Source organism: Galeopterus variegatus, unplaced genomic scaffold (assembly GCF_000696425.1).
Source record: "Galeopterus variegatus unplaced genomic scaffold, G_variegatus-3.0.2 Scaffold3657, whole genome shotgun sequence".
NCBI lineage: Eukaryota > Metazoa > Chordata > Mammalia > Dermoptera > Cynocephalidae > Galeopterus > Galeopterus variegatus.
The window spans coordinates 156,084-170,887 of record NW_007729768.1 but is presented as its reverse complement, the minus strand read 5'-3'; the positions used below and the strand labels follow the sequence as shown (position 1 = coordinate 170,887).

At 33.5% G+C, this 14,804-nt stretch overlaps 1 protein-coding gene across 1 annotated transcript in view; it reads right to left on the bottom strand.

Moving 5' to 3' along the window:
- Nucleotides 1–14,804, bottom strand: part of ARID4A (AT rich interactive domain 4A (RBP1-like)) — a 64,877-nt gene that overhangs the window by 38,425 nt on the left and 11,648 nt on the right. The window contains exons 6-11 of the mRNA XM_008585659.1: nucleotides 11,113–11,192; nucleotides 10,921–11,015; nucleotides 7,871–8,003; nucleotides 4,600–4,679; nucleotides 2,227–2,303; nucleotides 1,651–1,817 (exon numbers count right to left, since the gene is read on the bottom strand). Of these exons, the coding sequence (XP_008583881.1) occupies nucleotides 1,651–1,817; nucleotides 2,227–2,303; nucleotides 4,600–4,679; nucleotides 7,871–8,003; nucleotides 10,921–11,015; nucleotides 11,113–11,192 (632 nt within the window). The remainder of the gene's footprint in view (nucleotides 1–1,650; nucleotides 1,818–2,226; nucleotides 2,304–4,599; nucleotides 4,680–7,870; nucleotides 8,004–10,920; nucleotides 11,016–11,112; nucleotides 11,193–14,804) is intronic.

Genomic DNA, 14,804 nt, shown 5'->3' with positions numbered 1-14,804 from the left:
CTATAAATAAATACAGATGAAATACAGAAATCACATTTAATATTCAGACTTTAAATCCTGAATTTTGTCAAACTGTCTCATTAACATTTCATTTCAAAATCTATCTTATGTTTCAGAAAAATAGCCTTCATTCTGATATTCTAAAAATAGACTCTGTCTTTTTTACAAGAAACAATTATGCGTGGTTATAAGTCCTACCATATCAGCCACATCATCAATACCTAAAATTCTTATTTAACCCCACTTTTGGCAATCAAAATGGTAACTAAATATACACATACAAAAAAATCTTACCTATATGCTGCATTTTCTTTCAAATGCAAAATGGTTAGATTCCCCTTCTACTTAATCAGTACAGGGTCTAGACATTTTTCAGTCTGACTTGCAAATATTTGCTTTCCCATTTAGGGCATAGCATCCGCAGGGTTATACAGCACTACTTACATTCTCTTCCACATAAAAATCAGACATTACATGAAAGGAAAAGAAAGACAGCCCATTTCAAAGCATCTGGCAAACCTCCATTGGCAACCTGCCAAGCCTCTGCTAAACCTTCCTGTCTTTCCGAGCATGCTCACTTAAAACCAACAGCACGTTACTATGGCAACTCTGTAGGCAGCCTGTAAGTATGAAGCGCCATTCTGATTTCAGAGTGTAAAAAATCAAATACCGCAGGAGAAGCAAAAGCAGAAAAATAGTGTATGCCCTTCATTACATACAAGCATACTCGTTTTATTTCATAAATTCATATTTATGTATATGAAAGAGAAACAAACACCCCACATTTTTCCAGGCAAATATTTTTCATGCTCAAATAGGTCCTCTTTTTCAACAAATTTATTCTCTTTGTCTTGCCCCTAAACTCCTGTACCCTGTAACAACCAAAAATATACTGAACAATTTATCCCACTTGACAGAACACTGCTGAATAAACAGACAACAATATTTACATAAGTAATTATGCAGTCCTCCATGGATGATTTCCTACAATTACATGTATATTTTAAGTGACAAGGCAATATTACCAAGAAAACCATTAACACTTACAAAATACAATGTAAATCTTGTCTTTGATTTATCAAACTGCCAAATGAAATTTTTTGGGGGTTTGGATAGAATTTTTTATAACAATTATCCTTGAGATATCATGAAGTGTCTGGAATAGGTGAGATTTTGAAGTTAAGACAGACCAGACCTGTGTTCAAATCCCTGTTCTCCACATCTTAGTTGTGCCACCTTGGGAAAGTTACTTAACCTTTCTGAACCTCACTTTCTTCACCTTTAAAGTAGAGTAATAACAGTTACTTTATATGGTAACAGTTTAAACAAGTTAACACATATAAAATACCCAAAAGTTACATTTCTCTTCTCCTGGGTTGTTTGGAAAAGATACTAAAAAAACCAGTTTGCACTTCTTGATTAAATAACTGGAAAAAGTACTTCTTTGTAACTTATTAGCTAAAAATTAGTTCTGATTTACACACTGAACTATGAGCCAAAAAGCTTCCTCAACCCCCAAATCAAGTTGTGCTAGAAATGGACAGAAACAAATAACAGAAAATCTAAACAGAGGGAAAATATATGAAGGTATTATTTTTACTTGAGGGTATGAAAATGTTTTTATTTTTTTAAACATGAAATTGTACCTACCACCTCTTCTTCTTCCTTTTTTGTCTCCTTTTCCTTCTCTTCCTCATTTTCTTCAGCTGGGCCATCTTCATCATCACTACTGGATGACTCAAGGATTTCACTTATATCCATTTTCCAATTATCAGGAACAACTCTAGTTTTTAAGAAGATGCTTGCTTTCCGCAGCCCTAAGAGTGAAAACGTACTTCAGCAGTTGTTATAGAATTAGAATCACAGAATGATAGAAAAGGCATGATATTCAGAGTCAAATCTGAATTCAAATTCACCAGTCATTTATAAAACGACATAGTAAACTTGAATATATTTCATTAATTATAAGGTTACATAAGTGTTTGTTGTTACTCTAGAGAATACTACTAGAAATATTCCTGGTAAAACATGAAACGTTAAACTTATCTAAAAATTACAAATCAAATATTTTAACTAGACTTTAAAAAAAATAACCACCAAATAAGAGTGGATATTGACTCTAAATAGTTATAAAATGACAGCAGAGAATATTTAGTCTTGCTTTATTTACTATTTTCCAAATGAAGCCACATCATAAAATAACAGATTGATTAATCCTTATTTTACCTGGTTTAGTGGAGAGCTCAGATTCAGGTAGACTGAGAATGTCTACTTCCTTAATGTCCTTTCTTGCTATGGAGTAACTAATTACAAAGAAGAATAAAAAGAAGAAAAAACATTTACTAAATAAAAATTATCACTTAAACAGTCCATGTTAACACACAGAAAAATATAAACTTCAAAATCAAAATTATTATGCCTATAAAACATTTCAGAAGTCTAAGACCATGTATGAGGAGTTCATAGAAAGAGTCACATTATCTTTTAATTCCATTTTTCCACAAGCTTTTTGAAGTACCCTCATATATCCTAATCTTTAATAAAAGGTAAGAGGTAATACAGGCAAAGTTAGTATCTTAATTCTGAAGTTTTACATAAAGTACACTAATTTGACAGCCTCAAATTCAGAATATTTCAATCCATACCACCTTCCTACAGACATTATGGGGTAATTTATATCACCATGATGTTTTCAACACTTAGAGACAATAATGTCAACTTTAGTGTTTAATATTTCTTAAATTTATTATTCATTTTAGTTTAAAGTAAAACCAAAATGTTTTTATCAATGTAAGATATACTATGGTATTAAATTTTACAGATAGATTTACTACTCAATAAATATATGTATTTTTTAATTTTACATTGGTTTTGGAAACAAAGCAGAGATGAGGTTAAGGAAAAGGTTCTGAAAGTCTGGTTTTTAATCAGAAAAAAGTCAAAATTATTCCAGTAATATAAATTCTATTAAACAATAAGTTTCACTGGACATCCATATGTAGAAGAATGAAACTAGACCTATACCTCTCGCCACATACCAAAATCAACTCAAAATGGATTAAAGACTTAAACATGGAACCTGAAACTATAAAACTCCTAAAAGAAAACATAGGGGAAACACTTCAGGAAGTAGGACTGGGCAAAGACTTTATGAATATCACCCCAAAAGCACAGGCAACAAAAGGAAAAAAAACCAATGACTTATATCAAAAATTCTGCACAGCAAAAGAAACAATTAATAGAGCAAAAAGACAACCTACAGAGTGGGAGAGAATGTTTGCAAAGTATGCATCCAACAAAGGATTAATATCCAGAATATACAAGGAACTCAAACAACTTCCCAGTAAAAAAACTCAAATAACTTGATTTAAAAATGGGCAAAGGAGTTGAATAGGTATTTCTCAAAGGAAGATATACAAAAGACCAACAAACACATGAAAAAATGTTCAACATCACTCAGCAACAGGGAAATGCAAATCAAAACCACACTGAGATATCATCTCATGCCAGTTAGACTGGCTATTATCAAAAAGTCAGAGAATAACAAATGCTAGCAAGAATGCAGAGTAAGGGGAACCCTCCCACACTGTTGGTGAGACCGTAAATTAGCGCGGACATTTCGGAAAACAGTATGGAGGTTCCTCAGACAACTACAGACAGAACTGCCATATGATCCAGCAATTCCACTGCCGGGTAAATACCCCCCAAAAATGGAAATTATCGTGCTGAAGGGATACCTGTACTCACATGTTTACTGCAGCCCTATTTACAATAGCCACAAGTTAGAACCAAACTAAATGTCCATTGTCAGATGACTGGATAAGGAAAATGTGGTATATTTATTCAAAGGAATACTACTCTGCCATAAAAAAGAATGAAATACTGTCATTCGCAGCAACATGAATGAACTTAGAGAAAATTATGTTAAGCGAAATAAGCCAGGCACAGAAAGAGAAATACCCCATGTCCTCACTCATAAGTGCGAGCTAAAAAATAAAAATTAAAAAATTAAAAAAAGAAAGAGAGAAAGATACAACAATCACAACAATACATTGAACTTTCAAAAGAAGAGAATAGAACTGAGATTACCAGAGGAGGGAAAGGGGGAGGGGGCCCTTGTTAAACGGCCACAAAAAACGATTACATCGTATGATGTTGAATATACTAATTATCCTGATTAGTGCATTACATATTGCACACAGGTACTGATATTCAACTCTGTACTCAACAGATAGGTACAATCAACTATGATTCAATAAATAAAAGAAAAAGAAACTTCATAGTCCGTAATATGAATTAGTATACGTGATAAAAATACAGAATTTTACAATTAAGAAAAAAATCAATATTATGCTTTATGTTTTTTAAAACTGTTTTTCATATTGTTCTCACAAATTGTTATTTGCAGTTTTTATATAAAATTTATCAGTAAAATATACCCTACCAGGACAAAAAGTCAAAACATATTAGATAAGAACTTCTCAACTTGAACATGAATGATTAGACTTTTAAAAATAAAGTCTTGGTGGGGAGGGGTCTATCACTGCAATTCCATCTTTTTTCTTCCCATGTAACATTATTAAGTGATTGATTACTCACAATTTGGAATCAATAAATGATCGAACTAAACACTGATCCTTTTTCACTGTGATGTCATCATTACAGCTGGGAGATATTACCTGAAATATAAAATAAGAACAGATTGACTCCTATTTCCCTTGCTCAGAAAAAGAATATATTCTTAAAAGAATAATTCTGGAGCCCCTAATTTCTCAAATGGATTATATTTTATAAGAAATAGCTTCATTGTAAATAGCTCCCATGATTAATGAATTACTTGCAAAAGAAGATCTCCTTGTATTTTTTTATTTAGCATTTGGTTTTCTAGATATTTAATTCATCCAGAGTCTGATTATAAAATAAATAATTAATAAAATATAAATTAACTTTAAAAATATTAGGATTTATCCTAAGCCAAAAATGTATTTACTGTATTGTCCACAAAACAAAATGTACCATCTGTGATGAAAATTTGGCACTACAGTAATTTTTAAAAATATATTTGAATCAGGATCTACTTTGAAATCCGGTTATTTGTTTAAAAACAAACAAACAAACAAAAAACACTGAAGTTCCCTTTCTTACCAAGGGCTTGTACAATTTTTAGTAATTAAACCAAATCAAAAAAAAAAAAAAAATCTGAGCAGGCAAAAATCTCTTTAATTTCTTAACTTTTGAAAATAACAAATGTATTAACAGTATCAATAGTAAATAATCTGTTTACTTCATGGAACTTCACACTTAAAAAAAAAATTAAAGTCTGCTATTAAGTTGCTGAAATGTACCTGCTTATGATTTCCCCTAATATAAGCCTCTATGCTACAATTGAGCACTGTCTACAGACCTTTATGCAATGATAAAATGTTCTATATCTGTACTGTCCAATACAGTAACAATAGGCCAGATGGGGCTGAGCACTTGATCTGTGCCTGGTACGACTGAGAGACTGAATTTTAAATTCTATTTAATATTAATTAAGTTACATTTAAACCTAAATAGCCACAAGCAGCTCACGGATAGTGCATTAAAAAGTGCATATCCAGATAATTAAACATTATTGGCAGTCACATCAGCTATCTCAACATCAGATGGAAGTAAATGTTTTTTGTTTGTTTGTGAGGTGCTGGTAATTTTTAGACTAATAATCTAGTTGTGCTTACCCTCAGGGAGCTAACAGTGTCATGGAGGAGCAAATATGAAAAGATACACAAAGAGAACACAATGTGGGATAAGTATAGTGATGGCATGAGGCACAGGACATACGAAAACACCTAGGAGACAGATTTAACCCAACCTGCAAGAGGAAAATATGTGGCAGCAAAGGTTTATTGAGATAAGTCTTAAAGGATGAGTAGGTACAACCTAAGGTCTAATTACCTCACCCGTGAACTACTCAAATCGTCTCAACATTGATTCCTGCCACCTCCAGTCTTTCCAAAAAAATTTGATCCAACACAACACTGCCTCATTAACATTCCTAAACATGAGGCTCAAATAATGTCACTTTTCAGCAAAATTCTCTATAGAATTAAGTCCAGATCCCTTAGACGGACTTTTAAAGACCTTTCTGCCCTAGATCTAAATTACCTTTGTAGTCAAATTTCCTATTATTCCTCTACTCACATTTAATATTTAGCCAAAATGGATTCCCACAGCAAAGAGTTCCATGAACAAAAACTCAGCTTTTCTGCTTTTACTTATCTTGTTTCCTGTAAGAAAGTGAAGCTCTGTCTACTAACTTTGAATCCTTCAAGGTTCAGCTCAAAAGCACCTGCATCATGCTGTATTTTCTTCAAATAAACATAATATCTCAAGCCAGGAAGTCCCAATATTGAACATGTACTATCTTCTATTATAGTTACTTGGATTATTCTCTGCTTTAGACATAATAAAATCAAATCACCAAATGTAATAATGTCTTACTCATATTTTATTTTCTATATCACATGGAAAATGATAAATCTATTGAGTAAATAAATCTATAAAGGAAAACAAATTCTTGGCAAACTATGGTCTGAATATTCTGAATCCAAACCCATTTACTTGTCTGCCTATATAACTAAAATGGTTCAAAGGATATTCGGAATTTTTCTATTAAAAGTAAATCTACCAACTATTTTTGATTCCTCTCATGAAATAATTCTCTTGTCCATCTCTTCTTCTCATTCCTTCTCTGGGTAAGCAAAAATTAGTCTTCTCTACCAACCCACCTATAACTTGCCATTTCCAAAGTCTTCTTTAAAATCTAGGTGAACCCTTCCTTTCCAATATTCAGTCTTATTTTAGTGTCTGTACCAAATATTTTTTAAATTTACCATATATTCTTTAATTACTAAGTAATCTCTTTAATGTGTATAGTAAGCTTTGAGGTCAATGTGAAGCAAGTCTTGTATTTCTCTTCTAAGGAACTTAAAACAAAGCTAACTCATTGCAGATCCTCAGTAAATATGAATACTAATTAATTTGAGGCAGTTGTAAAGGCTTAGAGGAGCGAAGTATCTTACCTACGGAACAGGTAACAAAGAACTTGAGTAGAGAGTTTACACTGAAATTAAGAAACAAACTAGGAGCTAGGGATGGCCTCAAGTACTCATTTAAAGAATGCAAAATTGATTGATTAGGCGGACTCAGTAAAGGTTTTTTTTTTGAGAATGTGACTATCATAATTAAATCAACATATACATACATATATATATATAAATTTTAATTTAACAGTGTAGTTGAACAAAGAATGATTTGCAAATCAGGCAGCCACCAGAACCAGGATAGGTTCAGAGCAATTCTGGGGCTACCACATGGTGGGCTAAGATTTATAGACAGAAAAAGGAAAGTGCCGTACAAAAAATGGAAGTGAGGTACAGAAACAGCTGGACTGGTTATAGGCTGGCCTTTGCCTTATTTGAACATGGTTGGAAGAGTTGGCTGCCTGTAATTGGCTGAGACAAATTAATATTTTTAAAAGATTTCTCTATAAAAGTTAGTTCTGGAAAATTAGTCTTAATTTGGTAAAGAAAGAATTCAGGAATCAGCTAAGGGAACTTGGAAGGACAAAACAGTAATGGGAATAGAGTAACAAGAAGATACCAGACATATTTTGAGGGATGGCATGAAAGATCCCAATAAATGGTTATTGATAATTAAAGACAGGGAATAACAGGAAGACAGTGAAGTATTCTGGACCTACAACTCCTCAATTTTTAAATTTGCAACAAAATCCAAGTTAAATTCATGTAATACTTTCAAAATATTTTAAATGCTTTTAAACAAATATTTACATGGTTGATTAACTCTGCAAAGAAACCTTACTTACCAAGGCAGGATACCATTCAGTCCTCTCAGCTGTAGATACCACACTTACAACTTTTCCTAATAATTCATCATTGAGACGTCGCTTATCTTCATCTTCCTCTTCACTACTTTCTTCTTCCTTTTCATCTTCGGTACTGAAAGTTAGAATAAATTGATCATTATCCTAATGTAAATCATTATTGGATACAGAGTGGTGTGAATTTAACATGTTTGATTCAATTCCTAATGGATTACTCTGCAGCAGTAGCCTCTTCATTCTTCTTGGAATTGAAGAGATGGATACTTCCTCAGCTCCACATAGTAGTCCCGAGCTTCTATGGTAACTCTATAAGTCCACTTCCCAGATCAATGAGAACTTAGACTTAGGGGCTCATGCTAACCACCAGCTGAGACAGAAAGGCCTAATCAAACCACTGTTAAGTACTTCCTGTGCCAGATACTTTTTTTCCCCTAAAGACTGACCTTCTATTTTTTATGCTAGATGTCAGATAATATAACTTTAATTTTCTAACAGGTTATGAAAATATCTCATTAAAATACATATGAGGGATAATTTAGACAACTTGCCTGAACAAGTAAACTTTATCTTTAAGTGTCAGCAGTACATATGTATTAATCTTAAGCCTATTTTTTTTTTCCTTTTTGTCTTTTTTACTGACCGGTAATGGGATCGCAACCCTCGGTGTTGCACCCGTACCGGGGACCAGCAATGGGATCGCAACCCTCGGTGTTGCGCCCGCACCACGCTCAGCCAGTGAGCGGGAACCGGTCTCCACATGGGATCCGAACCCTCGGCGGGAGCGCCACCGCACTCCCTAGCGGCGCACTCTCCAGTGCGCCACTGGGCCGGCCCATTAAGCCTATTTTTTAAAAATAAAAATAAATATGAATTCCCATTTGACTTCTCCATGAATACATATTGAGTAATTTGACATCTTTTTAAAGACACATCATTCCCATTTTAGTTAGTTATAAACTGGGAATAGTAATACCTTGCAGGTTTTTGTGAAGATTATAGTTAATATATATAAATGCACCTAACTCTAGAAGAGGTTATGTAATTTTCCCAAAGTGACATATCTAGGAAGTAACTGAGTTGGAATTTCCATTTAGGATCATCAGAGGTCTTTTATCACTCTTTGGTTTGCAGCTTAGGTGTTGTTTAACTTTGCCTTTTTAAATCTTCATTATATACCTCCCAACAGCAATGAGTATATCTAAGACCTGGATTTTGGTTTCTAAATATTATTTCCCACTAAAAGTAATCCGGGTCTCTTGGAGAAATGGCCAATTCCAAGGCTGGGGGAGGAAAAAATTAACAGGAGCCTAAGATAACTTATCATGTCAGAAAAACAAAAACGTGCTCAAGAAATGGTGAGGACTAGGCTGACTATTTAGCTCAGTTGGTTAGAGTGTGGTGTTGACAACATAAAGATCCAGGGTTCAACCCAATCCGTTACTGACCAGTGACCAAAAATTTTTAAAAATCAATAATAATAAAAAGAAATGGTGATGATATACCAAAAGGGCACAGAAGCCAGCCTGGAGAGGTCCCCACTGGTTAAATCTGGGACAACTTAAGCACCAAAATGAGTTTTAAACAATGAATTATAACCCATAAAGTAAAGTTAGAATCCATGAATCCACGGTGACAATAAGGAAAAGATTTTCATTATAGCTAAACGACAAGTAATAAATGTAACAGGAATGAAAGATCAGAAAATCACTACTTTAGGGCCGAGCCCGTGGCGCACTCGGGAGAATGTGGCACTGGGAGCGCAGCAGCGCTCCCGCTGCGGGTTCGGATCCTATATAGGGATGACCGGTGTGCTCACAGGGCTCACTGGCTGAGCGTGGTGCGGCCGGTCTCAAAAAGGACAAAAAAAAAGAAAATCACTACTTTGCTATCATAATAAAACTAACTGATTTAGGCAACAGTTATCAGTGGATGATAAAACCACTGAATGAAAGTTTGATAGAGAACAAGATATTTAAATAGTCTTCAAGTATCTCTACAGATTATTTATAAATTACAAAGGAGAAAATGGTAACTGTGGTAACTTTGAAGTTGAGAAATTTGGCAGACAGCTCCTCAACCAGAGGTTCAAAGTTAACATCACCAATTATGGCACAAACTGATACACGCACTTCTTGATGTACTTGCACTGAGAAGGATACAACATCATTTACAGAGTATTACTGTCAAAAATGTATAAGCCAAATCTAATAATGAAAAAACAATCAGACAAACCCATATTGAAGAACAGTCTACAAAACTGGCCTGTACTCTTTAAAAATGTCAATGTCACAAAAAACAAAAAAGACTAAAGAACTTTTCCAGATTAAAGGAGACTTAAGAACCATATAAACTAAATGCAGTGCATGATCCTGGATTGGATCCTGGAATCAGGGAAAACGGGGATACTACAAAGGCATTATTGGAACAACTAGCAAAATTTGAAACACTGACTATAGCTAGATGGATAGTATTCCACCAATGTTAAATTTTCTTAATTTGATAGTCATACTTTGGTTATGTAAGAGAATTTCCTTGTTCTTAAGTTAAGTATTTAAGAGTAAACAGTTCAGCAAAATTTTTTTTAAATTATCATACATATATATAAAAAGAGGAAATGATAAAGCACATGTGCCAAAAACTGTGAACAACTGGTAAATCTAGACATTAGTATATGGAAGTCCATTGTATTATTCTTGCAATTTTTAAGTTTAAAATGTTTTTTAAAATAAAAAGGTAACAAAATACACGTACTCACTTAAAATAGGAAAATAGGAAAATCATCATATCAATTAAGGACTTTGGCAAAGTAACTTAAAAACGAAAATAGCCTTTTTGAAAAAGGAGTTGTGATCATTCTTGGGCAAAGTAATGGGAATAATTAAGAACAGGTCTGCTCAGGGTAAAATATCTAGCATAAAGATACAAGATGCTATGAAACGGTAACCCCCCAAAATTTAGCCATTCTAGGAACATCACCTGTTTAATGTAATAATAATTTTAATTGTAATGATACCACATATGAAAAAACTCACACAGGAAGAGAGGACCTCCTTCCTCTGTTCGTCTTCTTTGCAATTACTGGAGTTCCAAAATGCTCTGGATTTGTTAATGGAAGCTGGTCAAGTGTCTGGATAAGAAACAGATGAATTAAATCACATTTTACTTCTAGATCGGTAGAGGTAAAATTTGCTGTTTTACCCATAAGTCCATCCAAGTCACCCTACCTCACTCTCTGCAAAATGTCTCTCCCCTTTTAGGCAAAGCGAGGTACGTCTCAATGTTCTCTCATCACCGTCATCAAACACTACAATAAGCAAAAGATAACAAAGAATGTACACACACTAATAAAATAAAAATTTAACTGCATAGAATGCTATTATTGTTATTTACTTAGAACTTAATATTTGTAAAAACCAGTATTTGTTAGTGATTTTTGAAAACTTTAAAAATGAACATACTCCATTTTTCATTCTATAGACACTAAACAGGTTAAATGGCTGCCCCCAACTACTTAAGTATCTCCATTTGATTTTTCAATTTGTCACTACAGAACCACCTTTTTAATTAATTAGCAACCTACTCAAAGCACAAATATTAAATTACCTGTAATCCTAGAAGAAGCAAAAAAACTTTTTCTTTTTTGTTTTTCCTTTTTGTCTTTTTTACTGACCGGTAACGGGATCACAACCCTCGGTGTCGCGCCTGCACCAGGGACCGGCAATGGGATCGCAACCCTTGGCGTTGCGCCCACACCGCGCTCAACCAGTGAGTGGGAACTGGTCTCCACATGGGATCCGAACCCTCGGTGGGAGCGCCGCCGCACTCCCAGGCGGCGCACTCTCCAGTGCGCCACCAGGCCGGCCCAAAACTTTTTCTTTTTTAAGAAAAAGAAATACCATACGTTTTTTTGCAACAGCTATCAATGCAGTACCCCTAACTCCCAGAGGCTGTTTAACTCCTGGTAATGCTGTTGAATTACTCTACTGCTTCTACTTATTTCATGATAACCTAGTGTAATAGAAGTACTGGCTGATAAATTATAAGGTCATAAGATTCAAGTTTTTTCTTTTGCTAGAAAAGGTGATAAAATAGTTTAGAAATGAAGGGTCAAGCAAGGAAACAACAGAAAGATATGAAGTTGTTTTAAAAAGAAACTCCTAAAAAGAAGTCGTAATTACATAGCTTTCTTAAAAGATTTTATTTTTACTACATGTAGAAAAAAAAAATACTACTTGGCTATGTTTAAATAGTTCAAAGAATAGCAATATAACAACTTATTGCCAATATTTTCCATATAACTACCTATATTATTTTGATAATTTTATAGGTTTAATTTTTCAGAATGTGGCTGATTTTTTTTTTTTTTTTGTGACTGGTAAGGGGATCGCAACCCTTGGCTTGGTGTCATCTGCACCGTACTCAGCCAGTGAGCGCACGGGCCATCCCTATGTAGCATCCGAACCCGCGGTGGGAGCGCTGCTGTGCTCCCAGTGCCACACTCTCCCAAGTGAGCCACAGGGTTGGCCCAGAATGTAGCTGATTTTAACATGTAACATTTAAAAAATTTATTATAAAGAAAATGAGACACCAAGGTGAATGGCTCAGATCCACCAAAAAAAAAAAAAAAAGAATGCTCTCAGAGGACACCTAATTGCCCAGGATTATGAAGAAATAAAATATAAGAAGACAGAATCCTGACCTCAGATACTTAAAATGCATATTCATTCAACAGTGTTTGTACATCTCATGCAGAAGAACTTATTCACAGGAAAACAGATATACACAAAAACGATTACTTAAGATTTAATCATATTTTCATAATTCTAGATACTTTTCCATTCTCACAGAATTGGTTAATATTAATAAAGGGAAATTCTATGTTACCATGATTTAATAACATTTTAGAATCTTTTAATTGGTTACGTATATAATTACAATCTTGAATTTTTTTTTAAGTTGTCTTATCAGCAAAACACCTGACCTTCAAATTACACTTATTTAATAATTTTTTAAAAGAAGATTATATAAAAGCACTTGACTTGATCAATATTTATTTATTTCAATCTGTTCTTCCTTTTAGATTAAAAATATCCAGTTCAGATTTTCTTATATGCAGGAGATAATGTAGAGAAAATTAAAAGCTCCTGAAGAACATATTCAAAGAACCATAATGATTCCACAAAAGCAGCTGCGCTACACACTGTTAATGATCCCAAAATTGATGACTACCTGCAGACACAATGACAAGATAAAACACAACATCTTCCAACAAGTACATCACTGATCTGCATTTGATTAATCAAAACTATGATTCATATGGTGTCATTAAGTCAAATAAACCAACACTGTTCTTTTAAAAATTCAAAATCATGAAATTATCATAAACCAAACTTAAAATGATTCTTCATGTTACTATTATTGTCCATAAATAAAAGAATTTATAAAGAATAAAACCTTAAAAGTTCCAATTTTCCTTAATGTCTACAATAGCAAAGATGGTGACATTGGACACACACACACATGCACACACATTTAAATAGAAGAGTAAGGAAGGAAAATGAGAATGTAAGACCAATAAATACTACCAAATTTATATAACAAATCAATGGCAGCCCTAAATCAAAAAGTTCTGCTGAAAAATTTTAACAATTTAATTTCCTTAGCTCTTTTTTTAAACAATCACTTTGAAATAAAATAAGATTTTCAAAGGGAAAAATTCACTTCACGACATACTTTTTTTTGTTCTTACAAGCTCAAAGAATCACTTCAACATACTTTATCATGGATAGAAATGATGTAAAAATCAAAGGGATTTCTCAAAAAAAGGATTATGGTAAAAACAACTATTTTACAGTTCTTAGGAAACTTTCCAACCTCAAGTGAACAAAGAGAAACAGTTTGAGATGTTTTTGTTTAATTCACAAAACTATATAAATGTAGGTATTTGAGTACTTTATAAATTTAACTCATGTAGCTTTTATAGATTTTCTTGAAGACAAATAGAAAACCCAACAATACAGGGGACTTATTAATCATGACATTCCTAATTATCAAAACTGTGAAGAAACTCCAGCCATAAGAACCTCCCACTCTTAGAAGTATCATCTAAAAGAACAGAAAATGTGTAGGTTCTAAACAGTGACTATAGCATTTTGATGAGTAAAATAATTAACTGTCGTTTATAGTAAATTTAGCTTCTTTTTAGTTCAGACTTATACCACACTATGCCAAGGGAAAAAAGTCAGACTATGAGGATTTAGTAATTCTATGAAACATTTTATACTTGCCAAAAATGACATTTGAATAGATTATTCATTCAGTGCAAAAGAACACACATATAGTCAAAAGTAGTATCTCTGTTACTCTATTAGATATAAATATTAAAACTTATTTAGAGGAAAATGACAAAACTCATGGTAACGATAATCATACTAAACAAAACAAAGAATGCTAAGGCAAACAAATTATAAATCCTAACCCTTAGAATGTAAAAAAGTAATAATAAATTAGTTATTTTAAAAAAAATCCAAGGTTCCCCATACCGGCCTGCCACCCTCCATCCCCCATCACAAAAAACAAGGTTGCCTGAGGCCTCCTAGAAACTAAAGCTTTGCATCATGAATATTTTCCTACTAATAACCAACATTTTTTGGCCATTTACTTAAGCAAAGTAAATGCCAGGCACCTGTCTAAGGGCTTTACCTGTATTAATTTTATTTAAGCCTCACAGTTACTTCTTTTTACATTTACCTAAGGGACAGGGAGCTTAACCTAGTACGAAGCCACACAGTAGAACCAGTATTTGAACCCAGGCAGTGTGACTCCAGAGCCTATAGTTTTTAATATTATTTTACTATACAAGGTAAAGGTAAATGGTGTCACTGTTCTTTAAAAATGAACATGGAGGGGCCGGCCC